Genomic DNA, 27,194 nt, shown 5'->3' with positions numbered 1-27,194 from the left:
AGCACAGAAAGCCATTCACATGAGCTCCCTCTCGACCATCTACATTAAAAATACTGCATACATACAGTCGTATGAAAAAGTTTAGGCACCCCTCTGAAGCTGCATAACAATTTACTCTGTCTGCACAGAAAACGATCACAGTGGCATGCCATTCATTTTGTATTAAAAGCTAAGTAATGGGGTATTTTCCAGACAAAGATTTTTAGTGTAGCAATATTAAGTTGTATGAAATTGTATCAGATGTGAAAAATAGGCTGTGCAAAAATTTGGGCACCCTTGTCATTTTGCTGATTTGAATACCTGTAACTACTTAGCACTGATAAATTGGAACACAAAATTGGTTTGGTGAGCTCATTAAGCCTTGAACTTCATGGACAGGTGCATCCAATTATGAGAAAAAGGTATTTAAGGTGGCCAATTGCAAGTCGTTCTTCTCTTTGAATCTCCTCTGAAGAGTGACAACATGGGGGCCTCAAAACAACTCTCAAATGACCTGAAAACAAAGATTGTTCAATGTTACGGTTTAGGGGAAGGCTACAAAAAGCTATCTCAGAGATTTCAGCTGTCAGTTTCCACTGTGAGGAACATAGTGAGGAAATGTAAGACCACAGGCACAGTTGTTGTTAAGGCCAGAAGTGGCAGGCCAAGAAAAATATCAGAGAGGCAAAGGCGAAGGATGGTGGGAACGGTCAAAGACAACCCACAGACCACCTCCAAAGACCTACAACATCATCTTGCTGCAGATGGTGTCACTGTGCATCGTTCAACAATTCTGCGCACTTTGCACAAGGAGAAGCTGTATGGGAGAGTGATGCGGAAGAAGCCTTTTCTGCACACACGCCACAAACAGAGTCACTTGAGGTATGCAAAAGCACATTTGGACAACCCAGCTTCATTTTGGAATAAGGTGCTGTGGACTGATGAAACAAAGATTGAGTTATTTGGTCATAACAAGGGGCGTTATGCATGGTGGCAAAAGAAGACAGCATTCCAAGAAAAACACTTGCTACCCACAGTAAAATTTGGTGGAGGTTCCATCATGCTGTGGGGTTGTGTGGCCAGTGCTGGTACTGGGAATCTTGTTAAAGTTGAGGGTCGCATGGATTCCACTCAATATCAGCAGATTCTTGAGAATAATGTTCAAGAATCAGTCACAAAGTTGAAGTTACACCGGGGCTGGATATTTCAACAAGACAACGACCCAAAACACTGCTCAAAATCTACTCAGGAATTCATGCAGAGGAACAAGTACAATGTAATGGAATGGCCATCCCAGTCCCCAGACCTGAACATTATTGAAAATCTGTGGGATGATTTGAAGCGGGCTGTCCACGCTCGGCAACCATCAAACCAAACTGAACTGGAGATGTTTTGTAAGGAGGAATGGTCGAAAATACCTTCATCCAGAATCCAGACACTGATTAGGGGCTATAGGAACCGTCTAGAGGCTGTTATTTTGGCAAAAGGAGACTCTACCAGATATTGATGTGATTTTTCTGTTGGGGTGCCCAAATTTATGCACCTGTCTAATTTTGTTTTGATGCATATTGCACATTTTCTGTTAATCCAATAAACCTCATTTCACTACTGAAATATTACTGTGTCCATTAGTTATTTGATAAATCAAAATGAAATTGCTGATCCAAACACCTCATGATTTAGAAATGAAAATAATGGAAATTGTCAGGGGTGCCCAAACTTTTTCATACGACTGTACATGAAGTTCCTCTCAATGACTGCTAAACGTGAGACACTATAAGTTTCTTTATTTTTACTTGAGTTGAATTTGTAAAGTATTTTTACATTGCGTAATTGGTACTTTTACTTCAGTAAAGGATCTGAATACTTCTTCCACCACTGTTCTAAAACAAGACATAATACTTTTTGTCACATAGGAGCCTTCCTCCAACCAGCTGTGTATTTTGGATGAGTTTGAACGGGGACAAAGTGAGATGTTTCCCTTCCTTAAGGATGCTCCTAGTTTGGAGGTAATCAGTGCTTTGCAGCTTTTGTGTGAGTGTTTGGCTGTATATGTACACTGGCATAAAATGCTTGATAAATGTGTGTCTAAGACATACCATTTAACTCTCAATAGCAATATTACATTACAGCAAAGACCTATTCAGAGAGCAGAGATATTTCAACCATTAAAGGATAACTCTGGTATGTTTTAACTGTAGGCCGTTTCATATCTGATAAACATAACTTCTGTTTCTGGTTAAACAGAAAGGATCGTTCTTTTAAAAATACTGGAGTTGTCTTCTAATAATACCCACTAAAATTTGGCTTTTACTTCATCGTTAGCATAAAAAAGAATCATCATTTTGATACCCCCAATTACCGACTAATAGCAAAGTAGAGGTGACGCAGGGTCTGTGTTTCAAAAGTTATTGGAATGTCCTTTAAACTTTGTGCTCCTCATGAATCCCTCAGCAGTGTGGGCTAGGCAGACATCTGAGGGAGAGTGCAGAGGAAAACGCCAAGCTCCAGCAAGCTTCCCGGTCCTTGCTTCAGGGGATAACTCACCTCCTGGAACTGGGAGAAGAATGCATTACAGAAAGGCAGATGAGCCCAGTTCACAGCCGGAGCCAACTTCAAGCTGTTCTCTGCAGACATAAGGTATCTCACTGTGCTTTCAACAAGTTCTTCAACAGGCAGGCAAAGACCTGATTTAAGCTAGGCGCTTTCCCAAGAGTGTTTTACAAAGAGATGTCCAGTGCTAAAACAACCTCAGAAATAATAATGATTAGACTTTTGTACAATCCTTTGTGTGGTTCTTTTGTGTGACATATGAATATCCCCCAAGTGATAAATACCAATGGAGATATTTAAACCTCAGGCCCACTTTGCAAATGTTTCACTTCACTTCTGTGAAAAATCTGGTCTCTTGGTGATCCAGAAGCTCCTGCAGATCCTCAGGTCTCAGTCGGCTTTTGTGCAGCATCTGTTCCAACGTGAGCCAGGAGCGCTCAGGTGTCAAGAGGACAAGCGGGCACAACTGGAAGTCAGAGCCAAAGCTCTGCAGCAACAGGCTCTGGAACAGGAAGTGACTTCTCAAAGGAGGATCCAGGTTTGTAGTGCACATTTGCTGAGGGCCATATGAATTCATACATAAACAAAAGTAAATTTTCTTGTTGAATGCTTAAAAATGTTTCTTGTGTTGCATTTTTGGGGCTCACAAATCAAATGTTAAAACTGATGTGTGGGTTTGTGGTTGGACCTGCTGCAGGAGTGGACCTGCTGGGAGGATAATTGTGGTCGACTGGGCAGGCTGCTGGATGATCTTGAAGCCTTAATCAACAGTGGGGTGGTGGAGGGAGACGACGAAAAGTTTGCACAGCACCGACAAGATGCCTGTCAGGTAAACCCTGTCACACTGTGCACAGAGATACTGAATTTGTTTGCTGTCTTGTCAGACTTTTCCTTCTTCTCATCCCACCTTTCTCTTAGTTTGAATTTCATTTTAGTCATTCCATCTCTTCAGCTCCCTGCATACTTTCCCTCTCAGGTCTTTCTCTACTACAATACTGTATATTTTGTTTGCAGTATAATTTTGCTTTTGCAGCCAATATGCAGGATAAAAGTGTGTCTTTGCTCTTTTGATTTTGAGGGAACAACAAATTTGAACTTTAATATTTTGAAAATAAAAACCTGTTAAACTCAACTTCCACCAAATTTTAATAACACTAGAATCATTTGAGTCTTCTGTTTTGGTTACTTATCCTCTTAAAAGATTCAAGACAAAAAAAAAGTACAATACCAATAACCAGTTACTTTTACAATACTTTTAAATTGTAGTTGACTCATGTTCACCTAAACTCAATATAAGCACTGTTGGTTCTCCTTTTCACTCAGCAAACACTGGTCCAGCTGGATGAGAGCAGGGCAGCTTTAGGACTGATCCTGGATCAGGCGAAGGTGCTGCAGACAGACCCAGGGTTTGCTGCCACAGTCAGTCAAGCAGGAGGCGCCCTGGAGCTGCGATGGCAGAGTGCTTACAGGCGGACAGAGCAGGAGATTCAGCGCTGCAGAGATATCCAGGCCAGCCGGGCCAGGTGGGACACACTCACAAATACCAGCTTCTAACTTATGTTAAAAAAAAAAAGACTTAATTATCTATCAATGCTTTCCCTTCAGTTTTTCAGTTTTTTTATTGTCTAAAACAAACATGTCAGTGATTTTGTTAATAGATACTGAGTAAAACATTGTGAATATTATCTCTTGAGAACCCAGGAATACTATGTTTTATTAGGGTTTTAAAACTGAAGACTGTGCCAAGTCTTGCAGTGATTTGTACTCTTTTACGTTTTGTAGCAGTCAGATAGGTTGTCAGTGTTTTCAATTTCAAGAGGATCAGTCACGTCCATTTTCTGTAAAATATTTTGCCAAAAGGGGTTTCTGTGAGGTTTATATTTGAAGTATTCAATGTTTTTTTTCCAAATTTTTCCTCCTCTTTTGAAGAGTGATAGAGGTTAGAGTGGAAAATATTGATGAGAGTTCTTTAACAGTGAGGCCCATTTGGAGGAAGAACAGAATTAAACTCAAATCTATCGGTATGAAATCTCAAAAGCCTTAATGCAAGTTTTTGAAAATACATACTATGTAGGTTTTAGTCATATCCAAGGATAATCTTTAGCATTGAGTCAGTAAATTTAGTGAAGCTCATCCCCCATGAGAGTCCTCGATTTACAGCAACAATTCAACAATCTGTTGTGCACACTCTACTATGGATATATCTTGTGTACATGCATGACATCACAACCATCTACAGTCGTGTTTGGCGGTGTTGGACCCACGCCTGAGTCTTTGTCAAGGAGCAGTCATGTTCTGCCCCACTGGATGAGCTATCGGTTTCTCTCATCCTCCCCGCAGATTCCAGACTGGCTTTGCCTCGATCAGTGAATGGCTGGCTGGTGCCAACAAACGGCTGAAGACTTGGTCAAACCTGGCAGACACCTCGGACCTGAACCAAGAGTGCATTCACAACTATCTCATCAAGCTGCTGGTGAGGCTTTTTGTCTGCTCTGCACATTTATATATTTTTTATTATATTTATTATAGCATAATCAGAGAATGCCTATTGTCAACAATGGCCCTTTCACACAGGGAAGAGAAAATGTGTTTTTTGTGCTGATTTGCACCCCTTAAACCATCATAATATGCCTGTGGTTAATATAGGCCATAATATTGTCTTTAGCCAATTCAGACATGCATTTCAGTTGTAAATTGTATTTGTCCTGGAATTACAATAATATTTCACACCTCTGTAAAATGCAGCTGCATAATTTGAGCTAAAGATGCACAGGTTGAAAACTCAGTAGTTTTAAGTGCATCAATCACACACGATAGGCATGTTTTCTGACACTAGTTCTACCCAAATCTGCCAGGACTTCTCCATGGAGACTGAAGTCATGTCAGTGCAGAGGGCGTCTGTGTCCAGGGAGGCCACCCAGTTGCTCCACCTGAAGGAAGCTGATTGTCCTAGTCTGAGGGCTCAGCTCGCCCAGCTGGAGGTCTCCTGGAGCCAGCTGACCTCTGACCTGTCCAGGATACAAGACCAGCTACAGCAGGTAGAGTAAAAGAGTTTTCACAGTAGTTGCACTGTAACTGTAAAACTAATAGTTACACTGTGGTATAACTACCTTTAAGTAAACAATGCAACGGACATGATGATCCCCAGACATTATCATATTAAGTCTCAGTTTCTCCAGATTTTCAACCAAATGTCTTATAAACTTTGAACATTACAGTTTTACTGCTCTCTAATGAATTCAAATGTAAATGTCCAAATTCCATGGAAGCGCTGTTAGTTTTCAAAAATAATTAGGCATGGAGAAATCCCCTCCAGCGAAGGGGAGGATAAACCCTGTTGAAATCAGTTTGGGGGTGATTGAAGGCATGGAATTTGGGAGGACTTAAACAAGGAGGTGAAGGACACTTTTAATGTTTCCTCACCATTTATCACCAGTGAATGGAACCAGATATTCTACATTAGAATAATTACACCAGTCCTGCCAGGTTTTTCTTGCGGAAGATTCACTTTGATTCTCTACATTTTGGAAATCAGAGAATGAAAGATCTTATATGTGAAATGAAGATTTGATCATTTGGACAGGCACTGAGGTCAGACAATAATAGAACTGATGTTTACTGTATGACTACCTGGTTAAATGAAATAAAAAACCAGCAAAGTTAGAAATGAATGGTTCAAGTATTCATGTAAAGATAAAATTCCTTTCTTCTCTCTACTCGTGTGCGTTAGCGGCTGCTGGCAGCGTGGCCACCAGTGAAGCTGCTGTCTGACCTGGAGGACTGGCTGACGAAGCTGGAGGCTCAACTGAGCCTGGAGAAAGAAACCGTCCTCAAGGCCAAAGATGCCGCTGAAATCAAGAAAATCCTGCATCATTATCAGGTACTAACCTCTCCACTGTCCACTTTGACTTTTTTCTGTGCATCGCTTTCAAGAGCAGCTCTGTTTGAGTGGCTACTTCAGTGCCATTGTTCTTATTTTACACTTTTTCCCATCTACTAAATTTAACGATATATGTTCAGCATTCAGTGATTAAACATCTAGGAGGAAAACTAGGAACCTCTTCTTTTTTTATTCTTTCTGTTTGAAAGTTTGTATTGATATGTAATGCTATGCAATGTTCTGTCTTAGGAGTTAAAGGCAGGCATGGTCAGTGGGCAGCTCCTTCTTGACTTCCTGTGCCAGTCTGGGCCTCAGGCGGTGGGAGTGGGCATCCAGACTTCCCGCACTGAACGTACAATGTTTGCAGAGAAACTTGGCGCCCTCAGACTGCAGTGGCTGCACCTTCAGAGAGAGCTGAAGAGCCAGGTGCGTTCTTCAGCTGCCAGTATATACAGTAAAGCACAACAAGCTTCTGACAAATGAAATCAAATGGTCCAAAAGTAACTTTCCCTCAATTTTCTGGTGAAATACTTTTATTAAAAGTAGGTTCAGCTATAAAAATAGTTGTTAATTTGTTTTCTACATTTAGACAATTCTAACAGATAAGATGTGAAATGTAGTGAGAAGACAGCTGATCTAAGGGAAAAAAGACTGTGAGGTTCCCTTAGAACTAGATGCACGTTTCCATTCAACTAAATACATTTTTTTTGCTTTCATTTTTACAGATAAGTTCAATGCAAATAACATTTTTGTATTTTTCAAACAAAGAAGCAAAAAGGACAAAAAATATATAAAATTGGAAAGAACATGTGTGCTAGAGAAGTAGGGAGCTGCCTACATTGATCACAAATAGAGTCCACATTAGGATCTATTTTGGCTTTACTTTGGAACAATGGAGGTGATCTATATTAGCCCATGCCTAATGCATGTATGTACATTCTCCAAGGCGCCTGGCCACTGGTCTTCTGTTGAGACCAATCCCAAATCATTCTCCCAAGCAGATTTCTATGAAGAAACTTCATGAAGATCATATACAAAGTAAATTGCTGCTTTAGCTGAGGGATCAAAGCTGAAGAGAGATTCCATGTTTGTATTGTCAGGCAGACTAGGAAAGGAAGATGTGTTGGATTTAAAAATAAATATAAAAGAAAAATTTAAAAAAATGAAATTGCAGATTTGAGGAGAAATTTATCTGCTCTAATGAAGGGAATAAGCCAATTTGTATTTTTTTAATTTATTTATTTTATTGATGCGTTGCCTTTAAATGCTCAGGTATTTTTTTTTATCAGCACATCACATAGTGGCTAATGGTTTATATAATCACTGGAGCCCATCAGTCAAACTAAAGAGATAATTCAGTTAGTATGCCAACAATGATGGAAAAAGTTTGTGCTCTGTGACTCTGACTATAAAGACATGTAACTTGTTATTTATGGCTATTACCTCTACTCATGAATCAGCCACTGTTTGGCTTTGTCCCCTCAGATTCATGAATCTGAACAGATACATCACACTTGTGATGACAGAGAGAAGCAGTTACAGCGTCACCGTGACTGGATAGAAAAACAGAAAAACCAGCTGAATCAGTGGAAACAGCCCACCAGTCAAACTCAGGCTCGCAAGGCTCTGCTGGAGTCACAGGTACAGTAATGTGAAGTGAACAGGTGTATGTTTGAGCTGTCTCTCCTGCCGCTGTCCTCTGATCTGAGACTGCCTGGATTCTCTCCCAGGCTGTTGTGGGCCAAGTGGAGGCGGTGGCTGCAGCTTTGCAGGACTTGAAAGCCACACGAGTGCCTGTTGAGAAGGAACAGGATTACCCTTGTGATGTCTCCTTCTCTGGCCATACAGAGAGTGTTTGTCATGCTTGCGGGGATCTCAGTCAACAGGTAAAACCCTCAGAGCCATAAAAAAGTGAATTACCAATTCATTTACCAAGATATTCAAGATATTCTCTTCAGAAACTACAAAAATGGTTTCTTGACTTTTGCTATAATTCTAAAACCAAAAATATTGAGTAAATCCTCCTATCTGTTTGGATTGCTGCATTACAGACATCATCCTGTCTTCCTTTGTGGTAATTTGCAGATGGAAGCTCTGAGACCAGCTCTACAGCAGACTGTGGAGGAGTGGAGTTGTTTTGCGAGAGAGCTGAAAGAGGTTTCTCTTGACACCACCAGGGTGCGCTGTGCTCTGCAGCATCAGCCTGTGTTCTCACTAAAGCAGGCACAAGGATACATGGACCTGCTACAGGTGATCAAAAGCTCTACATAGCATACGTACTGTATCTTGTACACCGGTGCACATAAAGGTTTCACCACTACAAGAAGAAATAATCACATGCTGTAGTTTACCACAATTGTTTTAATTCAGGCCAATTTTGGTGCTTCAATCCCTTACACACAAGATCCAAAATCTAAGAGGCTTGAGTGCTTTTAAGATACAATTTGGCAAAGTCAAGGCAAAGGTGTTTTTTTCCTTTGTTACTCTGAAACAGACAGTAGTAACTGTGTGAAGTTAAAAGCTCTTCCATCCAGGTTTGACAGTAAATGTGTGGGCGTTCATGGACGTCAGGCCCTCAGTGCTTGTCAGTCACCTACTTCTGGCGAAGTAAATGCACCTCTGGTAATGTAAAAGGTGCATTTTTGGTGTGCAGCAACTCCAGGAGAAGGTCAGAAAAGGTGAAGAGCTGTGGGCGTCTGTGGACAAATCTTATCAGAGACTGGTGAAGACTCTTCATCGTGGAACAGCACAGGCGCTGGAGGATCAAACTGAAAGAGAGCGAAAACGGTCAGTGGCCTGAAATCACAAACAGACCAATTCAAACATAAAAAACAAGCCCTTAATTTACCACTGTCTACTGGAATACTGTGTCTCCAAATTTGAGTTTTCAAATAAACAAATTGACTTTTTATGGACTAGGAAAAAAATGCTTTTTAAGCGTCTAGAAAAGTATTTAAAAACCCTTTTGGATTACATGAAAAATGTACCCAAACATGGGTACATCAGGAAATCTGTTGTGTGCTGTACACTGTAGTTACTGAGAAAAGAGTGCTAACTTCCATCCATCCATCCATCCATTATCTGTACTGCTTATCCTTAAGGGTCGCGGGGGGGCTTGAGCCAATCCCACCTGACTTTGGGGGAGAGGCAGGGTACACCCTGGACTGGTCACCAGCCAATCACAAGACCAACACACACAGCCAAACAACCACTCACACCTACAGACAGTTTAGAGTCCCCAAGTAACGTGCATGTCTTTGGACTGTGGGAGAAAGCCGGAGTACCTGGAGTAAAACCACACAAGCACGCTAACCAAGCTAACCACGGCACCACTGACCTAGTCAAGTGCCAAGTTCTGTTTGTCAATTTACTTACAGCATGTATTCAGATTGCACACATTGTATTTTTCATTCATTAATTCATGCACTACAGCCTAATCGTTGTAGCATAACATCATAGAGTTATGGAGCACTAATGGAATGTCTCTGTTTCAGGTGGAGGGATGTGGTGCAGGAGCTGAAGGATACACACATGAAAACTGGAGAGACACTTTCTCTCTGGCAGGAGTACTCTCACCTCTCTGATCAGTGCTCCCTTCACCTGCATAAACTGTGGCGTCAGTGGGAGGAGCTGCTGAGATCTTCACCTCAACAGCATCAGCAGGCCGCCGCTCAGTCAGTGGGGGTGAGTTCTAGGTGCTTTTAGCAGAGTTTGAATATGCAGTCGGGTGTCAGTGTGTATACATATACTGTATATAGAGATAGACAGACGTTGTGCAAACATGTTCAATAATGCAGAAACACTAATAAGTTTGTGGTGTGTTTGTTTCCATAATGCTTAACAGCAGCATAAGATAGGATGAATATGACTAAGAACACATTCCACAGGTGATGTGAAGATGATGACCGTTTGCCACGTCGTTCACATTCATGTCAGCAACACTGGCTTGTTTATTTATGGCTGACAAGCATCTGAGTTTTATGAGAGAATTTAATGTCACTTAGGGCAAACGGAATCAGTTTGAAAACATCCTGAACAGCCTGCCTTTTGTTTCATACAGTTATATATTCATATTGGGGTTTTTTTTTTCAAATCAAATGCTGGCTTCAGCTGTTGCTGAGACTCATAATTTAATTTAATGTTTTTTAGCAATGACTGGTGTCCTATTCTTGAAGAGAACAGACAACATTCACTTATGAGCCAGAAATATCAGCGGCCGTCTGCTGTGTGTTCATTCATTGGATCTGTTGTACCTGTGCCTACATAGTCCAGATAATGCATTATGTGTTGTTTTGTACAAAACAAGCTTCATGGCATCCATTTGTGCAATTTGTTTTCCATTTCTACCCCACTTAAAAGTATACTGAATCATGTATTTTGGAATACTTTTGTTAGAACTATTTGTGGAAAGACAAAAAAGGCAGCTACAATATTATGGTCTCTAGTTTTGGGACATTGGTGAAAACAGTACTTACTGCTGTTCACTTTTCCCACTGTATTTAAGTTGTATTAAATGTCTCAGGAAATAAAGTAAATAGACAGAGAGAAAAACCATCGTTGTTGTTTTTTCTCACTCACTAATGCTAGCCGTTGCAGGGTGCTGCTGAGGATTTGCAAATCAGTGTGGGAGATGTTCTTGCAGCTTCCAAGCCTCTCATTGGACGACTAGATCCACTGGCCGCAAATTTAATCCAATCAGAGACCAGACTGCTGTCACGTAACGTCCTGCTGCTGAGCCAGGCAATGTCAGGAAAAAGGAAAAGTCTTCAGGTGAGTCGGAACATCGCTTTAATTTGACATCATTTTACATCAATAGCAGAAATATTTGTTTTTACTACGCAGTTTTTATTAATTGATTAATATGAACGTCACATTTGTGTCTGTGTGCAGGAAGATTCGGAGCAACAGAATCTATTTCATACTCGACTGCAGGCACTCAAAGCGCAGACGCAGAGCGTACAGCACAAACTTAAGGCTAGCTTGAATGACACAGACTCTGTGAAGGTTGGTCAGAATTCCTGTTCCTTTACATACATTACACCTGATCTCAGTTTTGTGTGGAGGGGGCCCACAGCATCCGACTGTGAAAACCCCTCATTTAAAGCAGTTCGATCATGAAGGACTTTTGGCGGGATGTTTTTATTTCTCGGCTGTGTAGAAGCTTCTCTTTGAGTTCAGCGACCTGTTTGCGTCACTGGTTGACGTCAGGGAGATGAGTGCTTACATGACCCTCAGTCGCCATGACACCGAGACACTGCACGTGATCAGCAGGAAATGGGTGGAAAGCATGAGTCACATGTCGGACATGAACAGGTGAGAAAGTTCTGTTCAGAAAGACATAATGACACAAATAATAATAAATAGTGTGCAATTGTGACGTTTAGTTCTGAGAAGTGCTTAGTGGGAGCCCTTAAAATCCTGATATCTGATATTCTGACCATGTGCACGTATGATAGTATAATGGTCTGTTTTTTTTCCAGAGCGCTGCAGGCTAAACGTCAGAGTTCCCAGAGCTTTGTGGAGAAGTGTAAGAACCTGACGTCCATCCAGAAAAAGCTTGAGGAGAAATCGGTGCCCAAAAAGCCTCAAAGTTACTCCAGCCTCCGAGAGATGCTGAGTGTCCACCAGGTACAATTCACACTCTCCAGCCTCTCTACATTCTTTTCATTCTAGAGATCTTAGATTTTAGGTTTTTATCTGACCATGCGCGACCAATGTCTAAATGGCTTTAGGGTTTTTCTTCAAAAATTCCAAAATTAGGGACACTGAAATGACAAATAACTGACAGCTTTTATCTCATCATCTGGTAAGTCTTCAGAAAAGCAAAGTCAACCCACCAGCTATCCTCATTTGCTGTTGGAAAACAGCTGTTACATTTTTTGTTGATGAATTGTTTGCTAAGAAACACTTTCCCTCCTCCCTGCAGATCAGTCTGAACTCCAAATAAGCAGGTCATCAATACACTGCCCATGTGTTACTCCCATTTGTAAATGGCAGGCATCTTGACAAAGAAATATTTCGTAATTAGGGCTTGAGGTAACTGAATTAATGGCCTCATCAGCTCCAATGCTTGTTTAACATATCACTGTGATTATAACAGGATATGAAGAGTTTTGAGTGCCATTTGTTTAAAATAATTAGTTATTTTGAAGCACAACTCAAAGTTTGTGTTATTCCTGCATTACTCTAGAAATGGTGCAGTTTAATATTTCTTGCTTCTTCTGTTGCAGTAATCACTCAAATAAGTTTCAATAGAGATTTGATCTATTAATCTCACTGTGTTTTCTCTCCTGTTGTGATCTCTCCCTCCCACAGAGGCTTGAGGCTGAAATAAATATCGGCCACCAGATTCTGCAGGATCTTCTTTGTCATGCAGTCAGGTCCATGGAAAAAGAAACAGGAGAGAAAAGGTAAATGATGAAAATGGCATTAAAATGCAGTTTAATACTCAATGTAACAGCAATGGGACAGCTTCCTCCTTTTAAGGCCTATTTTTTTCCTGGTTCTTCCCTTCATCTGTGTCTCCTTTAGAAGAATTAAGAATAATAAGCTGTTGTTTTGCAGCACACTGCTGCCAAAATGGCACCCATAATTCTAAGTTATTAAATTGCAGATTGAAGTATTGAAAGACTAAGCAGCCATATTGTTTTGTGAGTTGTGTCACAGTGCAGGTAGCACTGGAGAAATAATATGTTGTGGGGGGTTTACCAGTAAGCCTTGTGGCTATACCAGCTACTTACAGGCTGTGCGCTACCACTGACTGCTCTCAGGTGGGTGTGGTTCAGAGGTTATCTAGGTTAAAATACAAACGGAACCAAAATACTTCAGGGATGAGGGCAAATAATCATTGTCCATCTGTCTCAGCGAGAGGAGTTTCTTGTTACTCCTGCAGTATGAAAGCTCTCTTGCAGTGGTGATTTCATCCTTCTCCTCTCCCTCTTTTCGTGGTCAAGGTTCAAGGTCCGGCTGCTTCTGATAATAAGACCCAGCCTGTTGACATTCAGCAGCCACTGAAATATCACAACAATTGCAACCATAAGACCATGACAATTTTGATGTATTCTTCCCTGTCACTTAATTCAGTAACTAGATTTGACATTGTCCGGTTGTATTCCTTTCATTGGCTTGTGAGAGTCACACATGGGATATACTGACACACAACACATTGCCCTGCAGGCAGGAGTTTCTTTCCCTGGAACAGTTGTATCTTTCTTTCCACAAGGCTTCCTTAAATCACTTTTTTCAGTCCTTGGTAAACTGGGAAAGCTCTTTATTTTTTTAAAAGGATCTAAAGGAAAGTTTTCTTACCCCTACTGGGATTTTTACTCAAGACTTGAAGACAGTCTTAAAATTCTGCTGATTTTGTGTTGATTTAGCTGTTGCATATCAATGCACTACTGTATGATGGGCCCATTTGTAATGTAGTTCCTTTTTGTTTTGTTACCTCAACCAATGAAAGTTTATTATGTTTAATTACATTTCACAAAGCCTAATATTCCCCTAGAGATCACTGTTTTTTCCCCCCACATCCCTCTCTTTATTTTGAATTCATACCAACAGATGTCAACAGTTAATAGCAGTACAATGTTATTTTCCAAATATAAAAAAGCTAAACCTCTTCTTTTGCTTCTTGTACAGATCTGAACTCATGGCACAAGTGTCCTGTATGAGGGAGAGCTGGCTCAGCTCTGTGGCTCTGGCTGCTCAGCGCAGGTCCTTAATCAAAGAACAACTGGGCCAGTGGAGAGTCTACCACTTTGGCTCCAAACTTTTGTGGAGGCTGTTGAGGGATGTTGACCCCTTGCTGCCCACTGCCGGAACCACTCTGTGTACAGTGCAGCAGCTACAGAGCTGCACGGATGATTACCAGGTCAGTATGTATGGATGCTAATAGAAGTGTACAGTACTCCTAATTCAATTCAATCAATTTGAAGTGATGAAATAGTAAAATCGTTTCTCAAATGTAATATTATAACAAATTAAAAATGCCCCCCACATCTTTCCAAGTGTGTCAAAGACGCTCTGAGTCTGCACTCCACTGAGTACGCACACACACTGGAGGCTGGCAGACAATTATGTGAAACCACGACAGAGTCGGAGTGTCTGAGCCGACTGCAGCCGGAGCTCCAGGCCCTACAGGAGGCCTGGGAACGGAGCACCGCACTGCTGGAGAGAAGAAGAGATCTGGTCAACACTACTGTTCAGGTAACGGCCATATTACCTTCAAGGTGGCATTTCTTTCTTTTTTATTGGGTAAAAATTAGGTATTTTCATAGTTTACAATAAAATCCTTTATTTTATTTCACACTTGTCAAAATGTTATCTTGGCAAGAAAATGTAAATATTTATACAATTTAATGAATAAGAGCCTAAGAAACCCAAAGTATTTAACTTTTCAAAATAAAAGAAACAATATAAATACATGAATATCACAAACATATACTGTATCTTTCTATGAATTTAACTCAATCAAGAAACTACAGGATACAAGTACACTACACTGTTTTGTGTTGAAAAATGCCCTCTTCTTCTCCGGCTCATGATGGCAAATCAGAGAATACAAACATTCAGAAATGTGTTTTTGATACAGCACAGAAATATTAACAATCCTCTGCCACAGATGTGATTGAACACCAGTTAACTCTCCTTAACAACCAGCAGAATCCAGTGAAACTTGCAGATTTTACAATTTGAGCGTAGTGAGGACCACAGCCTTGGAACTGACAAAATCACAGAGAAGAGCATGTGTTAGAGTATTAACAAAGAAGTAGGAGGTGTCAGCTTTACATGACCCATATCCAGGACCTTATCCTATCCCAACACACACACAACCTGGTGTGTTGCCCTGGCGCAGACCTCCAGCCAAGAGGGATCAAAGATAAGCTCAAATCTATCCATGATCCACATCCACAGACAGCTGGTTACCAGTGTCTGTCCCTTTTCATTCCATCACTGTACAGAGCAATGCTCATTTACTGAACAGTAAGGCATGGGCACACCGAGAATCTAACACAATACAGAAAGAGTATAGTAAAACTCTACTTGTATGCACACACACACACACACACACACACACACAATGTGTAGGAGCAAAGCATACCACTATCATTCAGTGTTTTGCATTAATGATACTGATGACTTTAGTGATATTTTAGTCCATTATTGTTCTCCTTTTCAAGTTCAAACTTGTTTATTCAAAAAACACAGAGGTACAGAGCAATCAGCGTGCTTTGCTCTCATCTTCAACATCTTCATACCAGGAGCTGACGTTGGTGAGGACAAAACAATGGCCGACAGCAGGGTGGATTCAGGAGGTCTTCAGTGGGCCGTCGGCCTGCTGAAGGGCTGGAGGAGATCACATGTTTAACAGTTTCCCTAATGATGTCATAAAGAGAGCCAAATCTTCACAGCATGTTTTCACACATATTTACTGAAAGATGGAGGGGGTAGAAATAGAGGATGGGCTTTTCTCATAGATGTCTAGGCACACTAGGGACACACATTCATGTTGAAAAGACATTAAAAAGTGCATTTTGCATAATATGGGACATTTGGAATAGTGGCTCCTTTTAACTGATCACATGAGCTGTGCTGATTACAGCATCAGACTGTTTTGGTGTCCAGGGACTCGGCAAGGGCAGGGAAAGTTGTGTTAACCCCTTTAAGCTAAACAGGATCCACGGCGGGGAAAGGGAAATCCCTCTGAGCTACATGTCAAAGATCACACAGATCACACATCAACAAGTAGAACTGACGGCAAAAGACCAACTTGGTCATCATATGATGATTAGATGCATTTTGTTGCTGTGGTTTTATTCCATTTACAATTTTGATTTATTTGGCATATGACCACACTTTTTGCTTTAATGGACTAAAACACTTAAACAGTGAATTCCACGGTCTTGGTCCTTTCAGCCTTTGACATACATGATGTAGTTTCACAAATCATTAATTTAGGCATCTAAAAGATTTATGTTTGTGGGAAAATCACAGTGGCATTTAATGAGTTTGTGATAGAGCTTCCGGTGTAGAAAATCACTTCCTGCTCTCCACCTGCAGTTGTCACCACAGCAACACAGTGATGTGATGCAAACTAGCTATTCTGCCTTTTACATGGTTTTACAAACACATTTTTAGGAAGCATACTTCATTGTTTCTTATCCTGTTACCGCAAAGGCAACGGTCAAAGTCACAATATATTTCACTCTCTAGGTTTTCATAGCAGCCCAGGTCTTTTTTATGGTTACAGGTTACTGAACATGTGTCAGATATTTGTTAAACTGACTCCTGAGATCTCCCCTCTCTGTGTTCTGTTGTTTGTTTAGACGTGGTCTCAGTGTCAGGACGGGATAACCAACATCATGTCTGAACTGGATGAGCTGAAAAACTGTTTAAAACAGCCGCTGCCTCAAAGGCTGCAGGACTCTGAGGACGAGAAACACATTCAGGTAATTACAATGCAGGTAGACTGGAAACTCGATTTGTATTTGAGTCCTAAATTGTAGAGCAGGAATAAGGTAAATCACAGTCCTTGGGTATTTCAGCCTGGCCCCTAATGAAGAGGCACTGAGGGCGACTGACAGTGTAACCTGAATAAGGTTCAAGGTCCAAGTTATAAGTTTATTGTCATACACTTAAAAAGTATCATGTACCTTCAAATGTAATAAAGTGCATGTGCCCTGGCTCTCATAGAAACTATATTTATATATAAAAACTTCATACATCCAACAAAACAACAAATCACTGCAAGTTATATAAGTGTCTACTATTCTTTACTCTGACTGCCTGGGGTGATCTTTGAGGCGACTGGCCTGAGCTCTGCTGCTGTGTAAGTATTTTCCTGGGGGAAGGAGTGAGAACAGATCATGTGCTGGGTGGCTGGTGTCCTCCATGATGCTTAGGGCCTTCCTTCTGCAGTGGGCGGTGTAAACGGCCTGAAGCTGTGGCAGTGGTGCTCCTGTGATTTATGAATCTGTTTTTACTGTCCTCCTCGGTTGCTTGTGGTCTTGTTCAGTCAGGCTGCCAAACCACACCAGTTTGCTTCCTGTCAGGATGCTCTCTGAAGTGGCGTGGAAGAAATTTATCAGGGTTTTTAACAGACTTCTCATGGCTTTGAATGGAAATTGCAAAGGACAAATTAAAAAGTCTTGTCACAGAGTCAGCACACTGACAACTGAGTCACTGTGCAGTGTTTGCAACATTAAAGCATACTGTTGCCATTTAGTCACCAATAAATCAGATAACCACAGATCAACTGGTCTGAAAAGTGGCTCAAGTTCCCCCACCCCTCAACTCCATCAGAGGCTACCCCCCATCCCATCAGCGCCTCTGAGTTTACCCCCCTTTCCCTTATTTAATACCCCCTATGCTTTCACTCCCCTCCCCCTTTCTACCCCCTCTACCCCTCCCCCTGTCCTGTCCACAGCCCTTTAATCTGGACAGTCGGAGCGAGAAAGAGGGAGAGAAGCGTGAACGCACAGCTCGTACATGGCTGTCTGACCGGGTGTTAAAGCTTCTGTGTACATGTGTGTGTGTGTGTTATGCAGGAGACAGAGCTCTCTCTGCAGCGTTTGGCCAGTGGATTGAGGGAATTGTCCACCATGAAGACGGACCTGTCCCAGTACATTGTGGCCGGTGACTCGGCTCTGCTGGAGCAGCAGCTGGAACAACTCCACGGTCAGTGGGAAGAACTGTGCACGAAGGTGAGAACTGACAGAAAAATAAATATCTGTATCTTTATACATATATATATAGAGAAAGAGGGCATAACATGAACGTCACAAAGTTAGAGATTGTAGATGGTGCAGGTGGAGAGGAGGGATGGGGGGGAGGGAGAGGGAAAGAAGGAGGGAAAACTTGCTACCAGCGGTGTCTTGGCGGTGACCAGCAGCACAAAGCCTCTGCACCACTGGGGCTGGACACACACACACACACACACACACACACAGATACACAAACTCATTTGCTTGAGAAAAGAGCCACCATGTGCAGGTTCATGGAGGGAAATTTACAACATCTCGTGATCTTGTTAATACTTCAGCAACATTTTAACATTTCTACTGCAAAAGTGCCAAAGCTCAAGTTTATTGTTTGGATTAGATGCTTGCTGTATGAGATGCGTTTGGATTTTGCCGCCTCCAACATTTTCCCCCAAATGTAGCTCTTTCTGTGATGCCTTTTGCATTTTATTCACTAAACAACTTTTCAGTTTGTAAGTGGCTCCTGACACACTGCGCTGTCCGAGCAATCACATGAACCTCCCAAACAGAACTGGCTCTTAATTCTGTAACTGCATTACTGGTGAAAGTAGCTCTGCTGCATACACACAGGCTCAAATTCCTACAGTTAAGTCTTTTGGCTTTAAACACAAACACGCTCTTGTTCTTGGGAATTCGACGGTTATGACATGCTCTGGACATTTTTGCCACTTATTAGGGTTGTGGGCTAATTTGCAGTCATGCTAATTGGGTCCCCAGTTGGACTGGCTGCTTCCACCTGCTCTTGTCTTGGCAGTCTTGTTGCTTTGATATAACTAAGCATATACTTTAGCCATCATTAAATGTCATTTATGACCATTAATTTGCTAAATAGTGAGAACAGTCAGGTTATTTGAGAAAGCCTAGACTAATTTCAGCTGCTAGATCTCAAAGGATTTTTCATCCCTAATAATTCCTGACATGGCCAGGGGGCATGGATCTGAACCACAACAGTTTCCTCTGCATAGTTAACAGGTTGTAGGTGGGGGGAAGCCACTGGAATGGGTCCGATGAGCAGATGGCCTGGCTGGGCTAAAGGGATTCAGGGGACAGGCTCTATTGTTCCAGGGGAAGCACAAAGTCCTCACAGGGTGACAGCAGCTCACAATACCCCCTAAATTCTCCCGAGTCCAAAAGGCCCAGCAGTGTTAGTACATTAAAACCAAAGTGGGGCTCATTTAAATCAAATAAATGCCACAGGACAGTAAAATATAGCAGGTTCAAACATGCCCCGTGGGCTTGCTAAGCCCTTTAACCTCAAAAAGACCATCAGCCCCCTCCTCAGCTATGTAATGGGTGATTTCATGGCATTAAGCTGTCATTAGGAAAATGGACCTTGTTAATTTTATCAAACAGCCAGAGTCCCTGAGGGAATTCTGTCAATTTAGTCGATCACTGACTCTGAGAGAGATTAAATGGCACTGTTGCTTCAATGTATTGAGTTAAGCACTTAATATTCAGTTCATTTCACCGTTTTGTATTCACTGCTGTACCATGTAATCTGGTGTATTGAGTCAGTACTTCGATACAGATTCTGAAAGCTGCAACTTCTCCTCAGTAATTTACCAGGTTATGTGTTCCTGTGCTCCAAGCTCAAATCTACAAAATGTATTGTTTTGTTTTAGAATTAGGTCAGAACTTCCTGGATACATACCAGAAAGTGTCATAACAAATAACCTTGTTTCAGACTGGATTCATGTGTCAAAATCCAAGGAACTGCTGTTTTGAAGCTTTTGTTTCTGCAACAGCTCAGCACGAGTTAAACAGTTCATGTGAAGTTGTTCTATTTTAGATTTGGCAAAGAAAGAACCTAATTATGTAATTGAGACACATTTGTTTTGCTGATTTTAATGTTGTGAGTTTCATGGTTTGTTTCTCTCATGGGAAAATTATAATCATGTTTAGTGCTTGGTGTGAACAAAGTAACATAGTCCCCTTGTTAGCCCATGAAAAACATCTTGCTACCCTAAACTAGCCTGATAGTAACAAAACTTAAGATATTAATATTAAATATTAAATCAGTACTTCTTGATGATGGTACTTATATGCTGTCAGTCATGCTAAACTCCAGTTTCTATGCAGTATTTGTTACTTGTAAATGAATTAGATGTACCCCTACGGGTCTCTGCCGCATTTTCTATTTCTGCCGCTGCTTAGCTGACACCACAGTCCTTCCAGCCCTATAAGTGTTTATTTCTTTTAAGTGTTTTAATGGTTCTTGAAATTGCCCCATGCAATTTTTAATCATCATTTTTTTTTTTTAACTCTATAACTACACATGTCTGCTCAACTGGAAATCATAAAATGGTGAATATGGCGGTGAGACGAATGTGAAAGTATCTCAAGATGAAAGTGCTCAGATGAGGCATGCAAAGTTGATGAACGCTTCTTTTGTCACATTGACATTTCCCAGGTATCCTTGCGCAGGCAAGAAATCGCGGACCGCCTCAATGCCTGGACCATCTTCAACGACAAGAACAAAGAGTTCTGTGATTGGCTGACTCAGATGGAGAACAAGGTGTGCCACAGCGGAGATCAGAGCATCGAGGAAATGGTGGAGAAACTGAAGAAGGTACTCGATCTAAGCAATATTGATATCTATCCAAACACATGGAAGAACAGGTGTTTTCATGAGTTCTCATGTGATTTGCACAACTGTCCACACAATACAACATCAGAACACGACATTAATTAACAAGACAATAATTTATGAAAATTTATTTGGATGAAATCGGACTGTTCTTGGAGTTATCCAACTTCAAATATGACTGGATTAGGGCTTACATTACAAGTAATAATTTCATCATTATGTTCTTGTATGCCCATTATAAAACATAGTATTTAAACAGTACTCTCTACAATCAACCTATGATTCAGGGCATGGACACCACGTCTGTAGGTTAAAATCCATACATGAGCAACATGCATTATGCTGTTTATAGCAGATGGTGGCCTGGAATGGAGTGGCCCTTTGTTCATACACAACAGTTGTCCTTTCAGTGGCAGAAAGCCCTTTGTACCTTTCTGTCTCATCATGAAGCATGTTCATTTAGTCAACAAGATAATAATTGGTTTTGAACGTTGCAGGATCGCTGTTTTGGGCATGATATTAGTCTGTTTTGATTATCACCATAGCAAAAGATGGCACTTCCTGTTGAAAAGCAGCTGCTCTAGGCCATAGAAACAGGTGTTTGGCAGGTTGGATGAAGCAGTTTTTTTAAATTGAACTAAAGCTCAACATTTTTGAGTTTTACTGGTCATTTAAAGCTGTAATAGAAAAGTGTGTTATGAAAACTCAGGTTGATTTCATGTTGAGATATCAAAAGGATGAGAAGCAAGCATCTATTAGTGTACTGTCCTTCAGTATAAAACAGAAATAAATATAAGAATCCAAAGAGTCTTTCTTTAGGACATGATGTTGATAAAGCAGCATAATCTTATGGTGTCATGTCCCCACAGGACTGCATGGAGGAAATCAACCTGTTCAGTGAGAATAAGAGCCACCTGAAGCAGCTCGGGGAGCAGCTGCTGTTAGCCAGTGACGAGGCAAAGCAGACCCAGGTCCACGGCTCGCTGCTGGAGGTCAACCAGCGCTGGCACAACCTCTTCCACCACATCGAAGCCAGGTGAGCACAGCCGCAGGCGTCATAGCAGCTCTGAGCTGTAAAGGATTTAGGTACCCACTTGCATGTATAAGTGTGCATTTGTATCAATTAAGCATTTCCCACAAGACCCAAAAGGAAGGCAAACAATAATGGAAATCATTAAATACATAGAAGTCAGAAAGTGTGTGGATGTCAGTTAGCAAGTACTTTTTAAAGGCAAGTAGTAAAAAGTTGTTAAATTAAAAAGTGTGGTGTAGGTGTGTGTGTATGTGTGGATGGTTTCAGTACCACGCACTAATTATTAGCCTTCTTAAAAAGCACCTTTCATTGTTAAGGACTAAATGGCTTTAACTGGGAGTCTGTAATTAGACAGAGTCTCTAATGTGAATCCATCCACCTGCTGTTGTGTGAGTCAGCTCCGCAGCTGTCAGGAATACATGGTTTCTAATGTACAGACTGTAGGTTAAGCCACCGTGATGATAGACTGTTACTGCCCACAACCCCCACCCCCCCCTCACTCCCCACCACTCAGACAGATGGAGAGTCCTGTGGAAGAGCTGGAGATGCAGACTTCACTCCTAAACCTGCACACACCCAACCTAAACCCCCCACCCTCCTCCTGACTACCACAAAAAAAGCTGCGCTTAAGTTTCAGACAGTACCATATGTCCAAACGGACACCCCCTTTTTCTAGTCTGTCAGAGAGCAACGATGTGAGGGAGGGTAGGTTAGTAGGGGAGGGGCTGGGTCTGTCGGCATGCATTAATCTCTGATTCAATAAGTGAGGTCCCCTCAAAGATTCCAGGGGCACAGTTCTGGGAGCTTGATGTAGAAATTACAATTACTCTGAGGCAAGGGGACATGAATAAGATGAGTAAGTGTTACACATAAACAATGATAATAATAAGTTTATCAGTGAGAATGAAATAATAACTAATAATAAAACTTGATTCAGCAACAGTCCAACTAAAAACATATAATTTATCGCAGCATTTTGTAAATATAAATGATTAAGATACACTTGTGTAGTCTTGTAAAAGTTGCAACATTTAATAGGTACAATAATCAAAGCTCAACTAAGCTAATCAACAGCTCTGATATATTATTTCCAGCAGAGGTGTTTTGCTAACTTGGTACATATCCAGATGTTGGGCTTTCTTTAGAGGCTAGTTGCTAACATTTAGTTTGGTGCTGGGGAGGGAGTGTACAGTGGGCTTATCTCCCCTTTTTTTAAACTGGAAACGGCTATTGAAGAGAGCAGTAACCATCTCTGTGGCTGTGTTACAGCAAGTGATGCCTATGACATTACACAGTAATGTGATTCAAGTTTGCTAAAAAAATGATTCTAAGTGGAGACATGTTTGAAAGAATAGTATTCCTTAATGTTCGTTGCATTTTCCTCCACTGTTGTTGTAGAAATGAAAAGGGCTACAGTAGAATTCAATAGAACTGAGTTTATCCATGCTAAGAATCTTTGGGGTCTTTATACAGTAACATGAAAAGAGTTTAGTCTCTGAGTAACTTTGGGCCCTCCTGTGGTCGGCCGCACTTTGTTAACTTGGTCCTCCAACCGTATATCCTCACTTATCCTCCAGCTCTTAATGCGCCATTTTTCTCCATCCATTCTCCTCGTGTCCTTTTCCTCAGCGAGGACCCCTGACCGGGTTTTGTGTCTTTGTTGGGCCTCCGCATGAAGCTGCTGGTCTTTGTTAGGCTGTCAGAGGTAGGGAGGGAGTGAAAGAGAGAAAGAGACAATTTAGTTGACTAGGATGGTTGTATCTGCAGAAGGGAAGAGTATTTTCTGGGAATAATTTACACTGACTCTATTATGTCTTCATTACACGGCCATAAACATGGAGCCACATAAACTACACATGCAATCTTCCACTGACTACATCCTGTACATTATTCCTGAACTTTGACTAGAATGTGGAATCGATTGAACTGACTTACTACTAGAGTTAATCCAATATCCAACTTGTTCTATTATTTCTTAGGGATCCACTTTTCTTTCTCATACAACAAAATACATCAAATCTCTCAGTGCATGATTATTTGCTCTATTAGCATTAAGCTGCTTTACAGGAACTGTGTCCACATAAAAAATACTCACCAACCATTAACATGCCCTGCTCCAAGACTGTAAATAAGCTTAAACTTAATTTTAATTCTACTCTTGAGTCTAAACGTAGCTCTTGATGAAATACGCACAATCCAAGATGACAAATATCCCAAATCTTAAGGTCTACTTTTCAAACCGGATCTCGTAAGATCAGACAAAAGGCTCTCACACATGCAAACACTCAACTTATCTATAGCCATCCCAGTGTCTGGCATCTGTTGGGACCCTTTCATGCATTCTTCAGCCTGCCACTTACACTCGCAGCTGTTTTTAGTGCTTATTATTTGATAGAGAGCACCTCCCTCTCAGACCCGACAGGCCTTGCTGGACCTCGACAGGAGAGGAAGGATCAAATGAGGAAATTAACTCAAACTCCCCAATGGGGCACACTTCAGGCTTTTGAGCCTCCGAAGAGAGCTGTTATTGTCCCAAGCGTTGCTATGACACCAGTCGGTGTGGCGCAATGCGTGTGCGCGTTCAATAAGGGGGTCAGTTGCCATGGTGACTTTGGAAGTCCTAGTGTAAGATACCTGAGAACATAGTGGTTTAGTGAAAAGCTCTTTCTTTCTTTCTTTCTTTCCAGCTCTGTGTATTTTCTTTTTGTTTTTCTCTGCCTGACATTCTTTTCTTTCTGTATTTTATTCTTTTATTATATTATCATTACATAATCATATAATGAATTATATTATAATATATTATGTTATTATTTATTCATTTACTTGCCAGTGATCATGTGGAAAAAAAACTTTTACAGGTTTAGCTCTTGGCTGTCTTGACTTTCTTTTAAAAAAATTAAAAAAATAAACGCCACAAAGGATCAATGGCAGTTGGGGTTTGGGACACCAGATAAATACGAGCGGTTAGGACACAATTAAAAGTGTAGATTTTCCACACAAAGTTGTTTTTATTTATTCATATTTTCCTTTCTTGCGTAATGTTTTGTTATACATTACTGACAAATTTACAACTGAAGTTAGCCAATTAGTGCCTCTTTGTTCACAATCGTCACACACACACATACAATGCAACCACTGACATTCTTTCATTTTTGAATGGTAGAAAAGCCATTGGTAGGATGTTGGTTAATTTTCACATTCAATTATTTGTGATTGCTAACTTGAATATGGATCACTAATTAAATTGGACCACACAGTTAAATGAATAAATATAAAAACAGGGTGTTTGTGTGTGTGTGTGTGTGTGTGTTCAGGGTGAAGAAGCTGAAGGAAACTCTGGTGACCGTGCAGCAGCTGGATAAGAACATGAGTAACTTACGCTCGTGGCTTTCTCGCATCGAGGCCGAGCTGTCCAGACCCGTCACCTACAGCGTCTGTCACCACCAGGAGATCCAGAGGAGGCTGGCCGAGCAGCAGGTAGACACAAACACACATCACTTCACATTGGGCTATCCACACTGTCTGTTATTGCTGCGGAAGGCCTTTTGAGGTTAATTTCCACTTTGTTTATTTGTATTGTTACAACTTCATTTCATACTTCTCCTCACACTTTTGTTTTTCTGGCTCTCTCTGTCACTACCTCTCACTCTTTGTCTGTCTTTATGATTAATTATTCATATCTGTCCTTTGTTTAATTTTGGGAGTGGTGGTCTCATGCAGTGAGCCCCTGTCCTATCTGTGTGTGTGTGTCTGTGGACTGATGTTAAACTCTGGTATGGTGTGTCACTGGTATGGACTGATGTGATGTCTGTCTTCTTTCCGGTCCACGTGTCTGTCCAGGAGCTGCAGAGGGACATTGAGCAGCACACGGAGGGCGTAGCGTCGGTACTCAGTCTGTGTGACGTTTTGCTGCGGGACGAAGATGCTGCTGGTGGCAGCGAGGCGGAGAGCGACTCCCTGCAGGAGACCAGCTGCAGCCTGGACCAGCGCTGGAGGACCATCTGTGCCATGGCTGTGGACCGGAGGCTCAGGTAGGACTGACTGTATGGAGTCCTCACACTTTTCATCACAGATAAATCAGTCAGATCACTGCATGCAAGTTTTGAAGATGTTACACAAAAGGAGGACTTAACTTCTTTGGGTTCTTTGTTCAGCCATTATAGGCTGTGCCTCATGTACATCTGATATACCACTCTGGTTCATTCAGTAAGGTTCTAATTAAATCAATCATTTAAACTGAAACTAAACATTTTGACTAAGAAATTTGATTATACAATTTCAAAAACTCAGATTGCAGATGATTAATAATGGCACTGCTTTTTAAGATCGACGTGATGCTTACTTGTGAAAAATATACACTTATTAATTAGAAAAGCCTTTCTCAGTGTCCACAGTGGACTGTAACTCCAGCACAATGTGTCATCGTAGGATTGAGGAGACGTGGAGACTCTGGTGCAAGTTCCTCGATGACTACTCGCGGTTTGAGGATTGGCTCAAGATGGCAGAGTGCACCGCTGCCAACCCCAACTCTGCAGACGTCCTTTATACAGTCGCCAAGGAGGAGCTCAAGAAGTTTGAGGTCAGCTGAGAAGTCACCACACTAGACTTTGACTTGACAGACTTGAAGGACGTTTGTCTTTGTGCTACTTTGCAAAACTAACCTCAAAGTGTTATGACATCGGTTTCCATTGCCAAAAATAGAATGTGTTTTTGGTTCTGCTCCTTTCACTTTCTCTTTTAACAACAAGTGAATAAGGATAAATGTGTAAGATAAATCAAACTATTAGTTTATTTGACATTATGGAAAACAACCATTATTTTCATTATCAATCTGCAGATTGTTAATCAATTAATCATTTGAGCCATATAAAAATCAGAAAATAGTAAAATATGCACATCATGTTGCTCAAGAGTCGAAACTGACATATTTAGACATATTCATTTTTTTTCTAAACAATGACTTAAATGGTACAGCATAATTTATTTTTCAAAATCTACGGTTCATCCCATCCTCCTCTACTTTTTAGGGTTTCCAAAGGCAGGTTAATGAGCGGCTGACCCACCTGGAATTGGTCAATAACCAGTACCGCCGCCTGGCCAGAGAGAACCGCACTGACAGAGCCAGCCAGCTCAAAGCCATGGTCCACGAGGGCAACCGGCGCTGGGACACCCTGCACCGCAGAGTGTCTGCCATCCTACGCAGGCTCAAGGTACAGGACTGTTTAAAACATATGAGATGTGTATCCTGGGTGTAAATCTGGACTGACAGGTTCATTGTCTGCTTCCCTTTCTACAAGTGGTTTTCCACTTATCTTTGTATTTCTTTTATTTGATTCATTTATAGATCTACAAAACACATAAATTCAACAGATAACATGTTCAAGTGAAACACTTGAACGTACA

At 41.2% G+C, this 27,194-nt stretch overlaps 1 protein-coding gene across 1 annotated transcript in view; it reads left to right on the top strand.

The window, feature by feature from the left end:
* Positions 1 to 27,194, top strand: part of syne2a (spectrin repeat containing, nuclear envelope 2a) — a 78,472-nt gene that overhangs the window by 43,200 nt on the left and 8,078 nt on the right. Inside the window, exons 73-101 of the mRNA XM_070849901.1 lie at positions 1,896 to 1,988; positions 2,434 to 2,619; positions 2,900 to 3,070; positions 3,230 to 3,361; positions 3,856 to 4,055; positions 4,873 to 5,005; positions 5,388 to 5,570; positions 6,263 to 6,412; positions 6,662 to 6,838; positions 7,898 to 8,053; positions 8,143 to 8,298; positions 8,498 to 8,662; positions 9,066 to 9,199; positions 9,907 to 10,096; positions 11,000 to 11,182; positions 11,303 to 11,416; positions 11,571 to 11,725; positions 11,893 to 12,040; positions 12,728 to 12,822; positions 14,051 to 14,282; positions 14,420 to 14,617; positions 16,738 to 16,860; positions 17,959 to 18,114; positions 20,582 to 20,740; positions 21,628 to 21,794; positions 25,106 to 25,268; positions 25,632 to 25,822; positions 26,220 to 26,370; positions 26,819 to 27,001. Coding sequence (XP_070706002.1) covers positions 1,896 to 1,988; positions 2,434 to 2,619; positions 2,900 to 3,070; positions 3,230 to 3,361; positions 3,856 to 4,055; positions 4,873 to 5,005; positions 5,388 to 5,570; positions 6,263 to 6,412; positions 6,662 to 6,838; positions 7,898 to 8,053; positions 8,143 to 8,298; positions 8,498 to 8,662; positions 9,066 to 9,199; positions 9,907 to 10,096; positions 11,000 to 11,182; positions 11,303 to 11,416; positions 11,571 to 11,725; positions 11,893 to 12,040; positions 12,728 to 12,822; positions 14,051 to 14,282; positions 14,420 to 14,617; positions 16,738 to 16,860; positions 17,959 to 18,114; positions 20,582 to 20,740; positions 21,628 to 21,794; positions 25,106 to 25,268; positions 25,632 to 25,822; positions 26,220 to 26,370; positions 26,819 to 27,001 — 4,644 coding nt within the window. The remainder of the gene's footprint in view (positions 1 to 1,895; positions 1,989 to 2,433; positions 2,620 to 2,899; positions 3,071 to 3,229; positions 3,362 to 3,855; positions 4,056 to 4,872; positions 5,006 to 5,387; positions 5,571 to 6,262; positions 6,413 to 6,661; positions 6,839 to 7,897; positions 8,054 to 8,142; positions 8,299 to 8,497; positions 8,663 to 9,065; positions 9,200 to 9,906; positions 10,097 to 10,999; positions 11,183 to 11,302; positions 11,417 to 11,570; positions 11,726 to 11,892; positions 12,041 to 12,727; positions 12,823 to 14,050; positions 14,283 to 14,419; positions 14,618 to 16,737; positions 16,861 to 17,958; positions 18,115 to 20,581; positions 20,741 to 21,627; positions 21,795 to 25,105; positions 25,269 to 25,631; positions 25,823 to 26,219; positions 26,371 to 26,818; positions 27,002 to 27,194) is intronic.

The sequence above is a fragment of the Pempheris klunzingeri genome, chromosome 18 (genome assembly GCF_042242105.1).
Source record: "Pempheris klunzingeri isolate RE-2024b chromosome 18, fPemKlu1.hap1, whole genome shotgun sequence".
Classification (NCBI taxonomy): domain Eukaryota; kingdom Metazoa; phylum Chordata; class Actinopteri; order Acropomatiformes; family Pempheridae; genus Pempheris; species Pempheris klunzingeri.
This window is presented reverse-complemented; position numbering and strand designations above follow the sequence as displayed.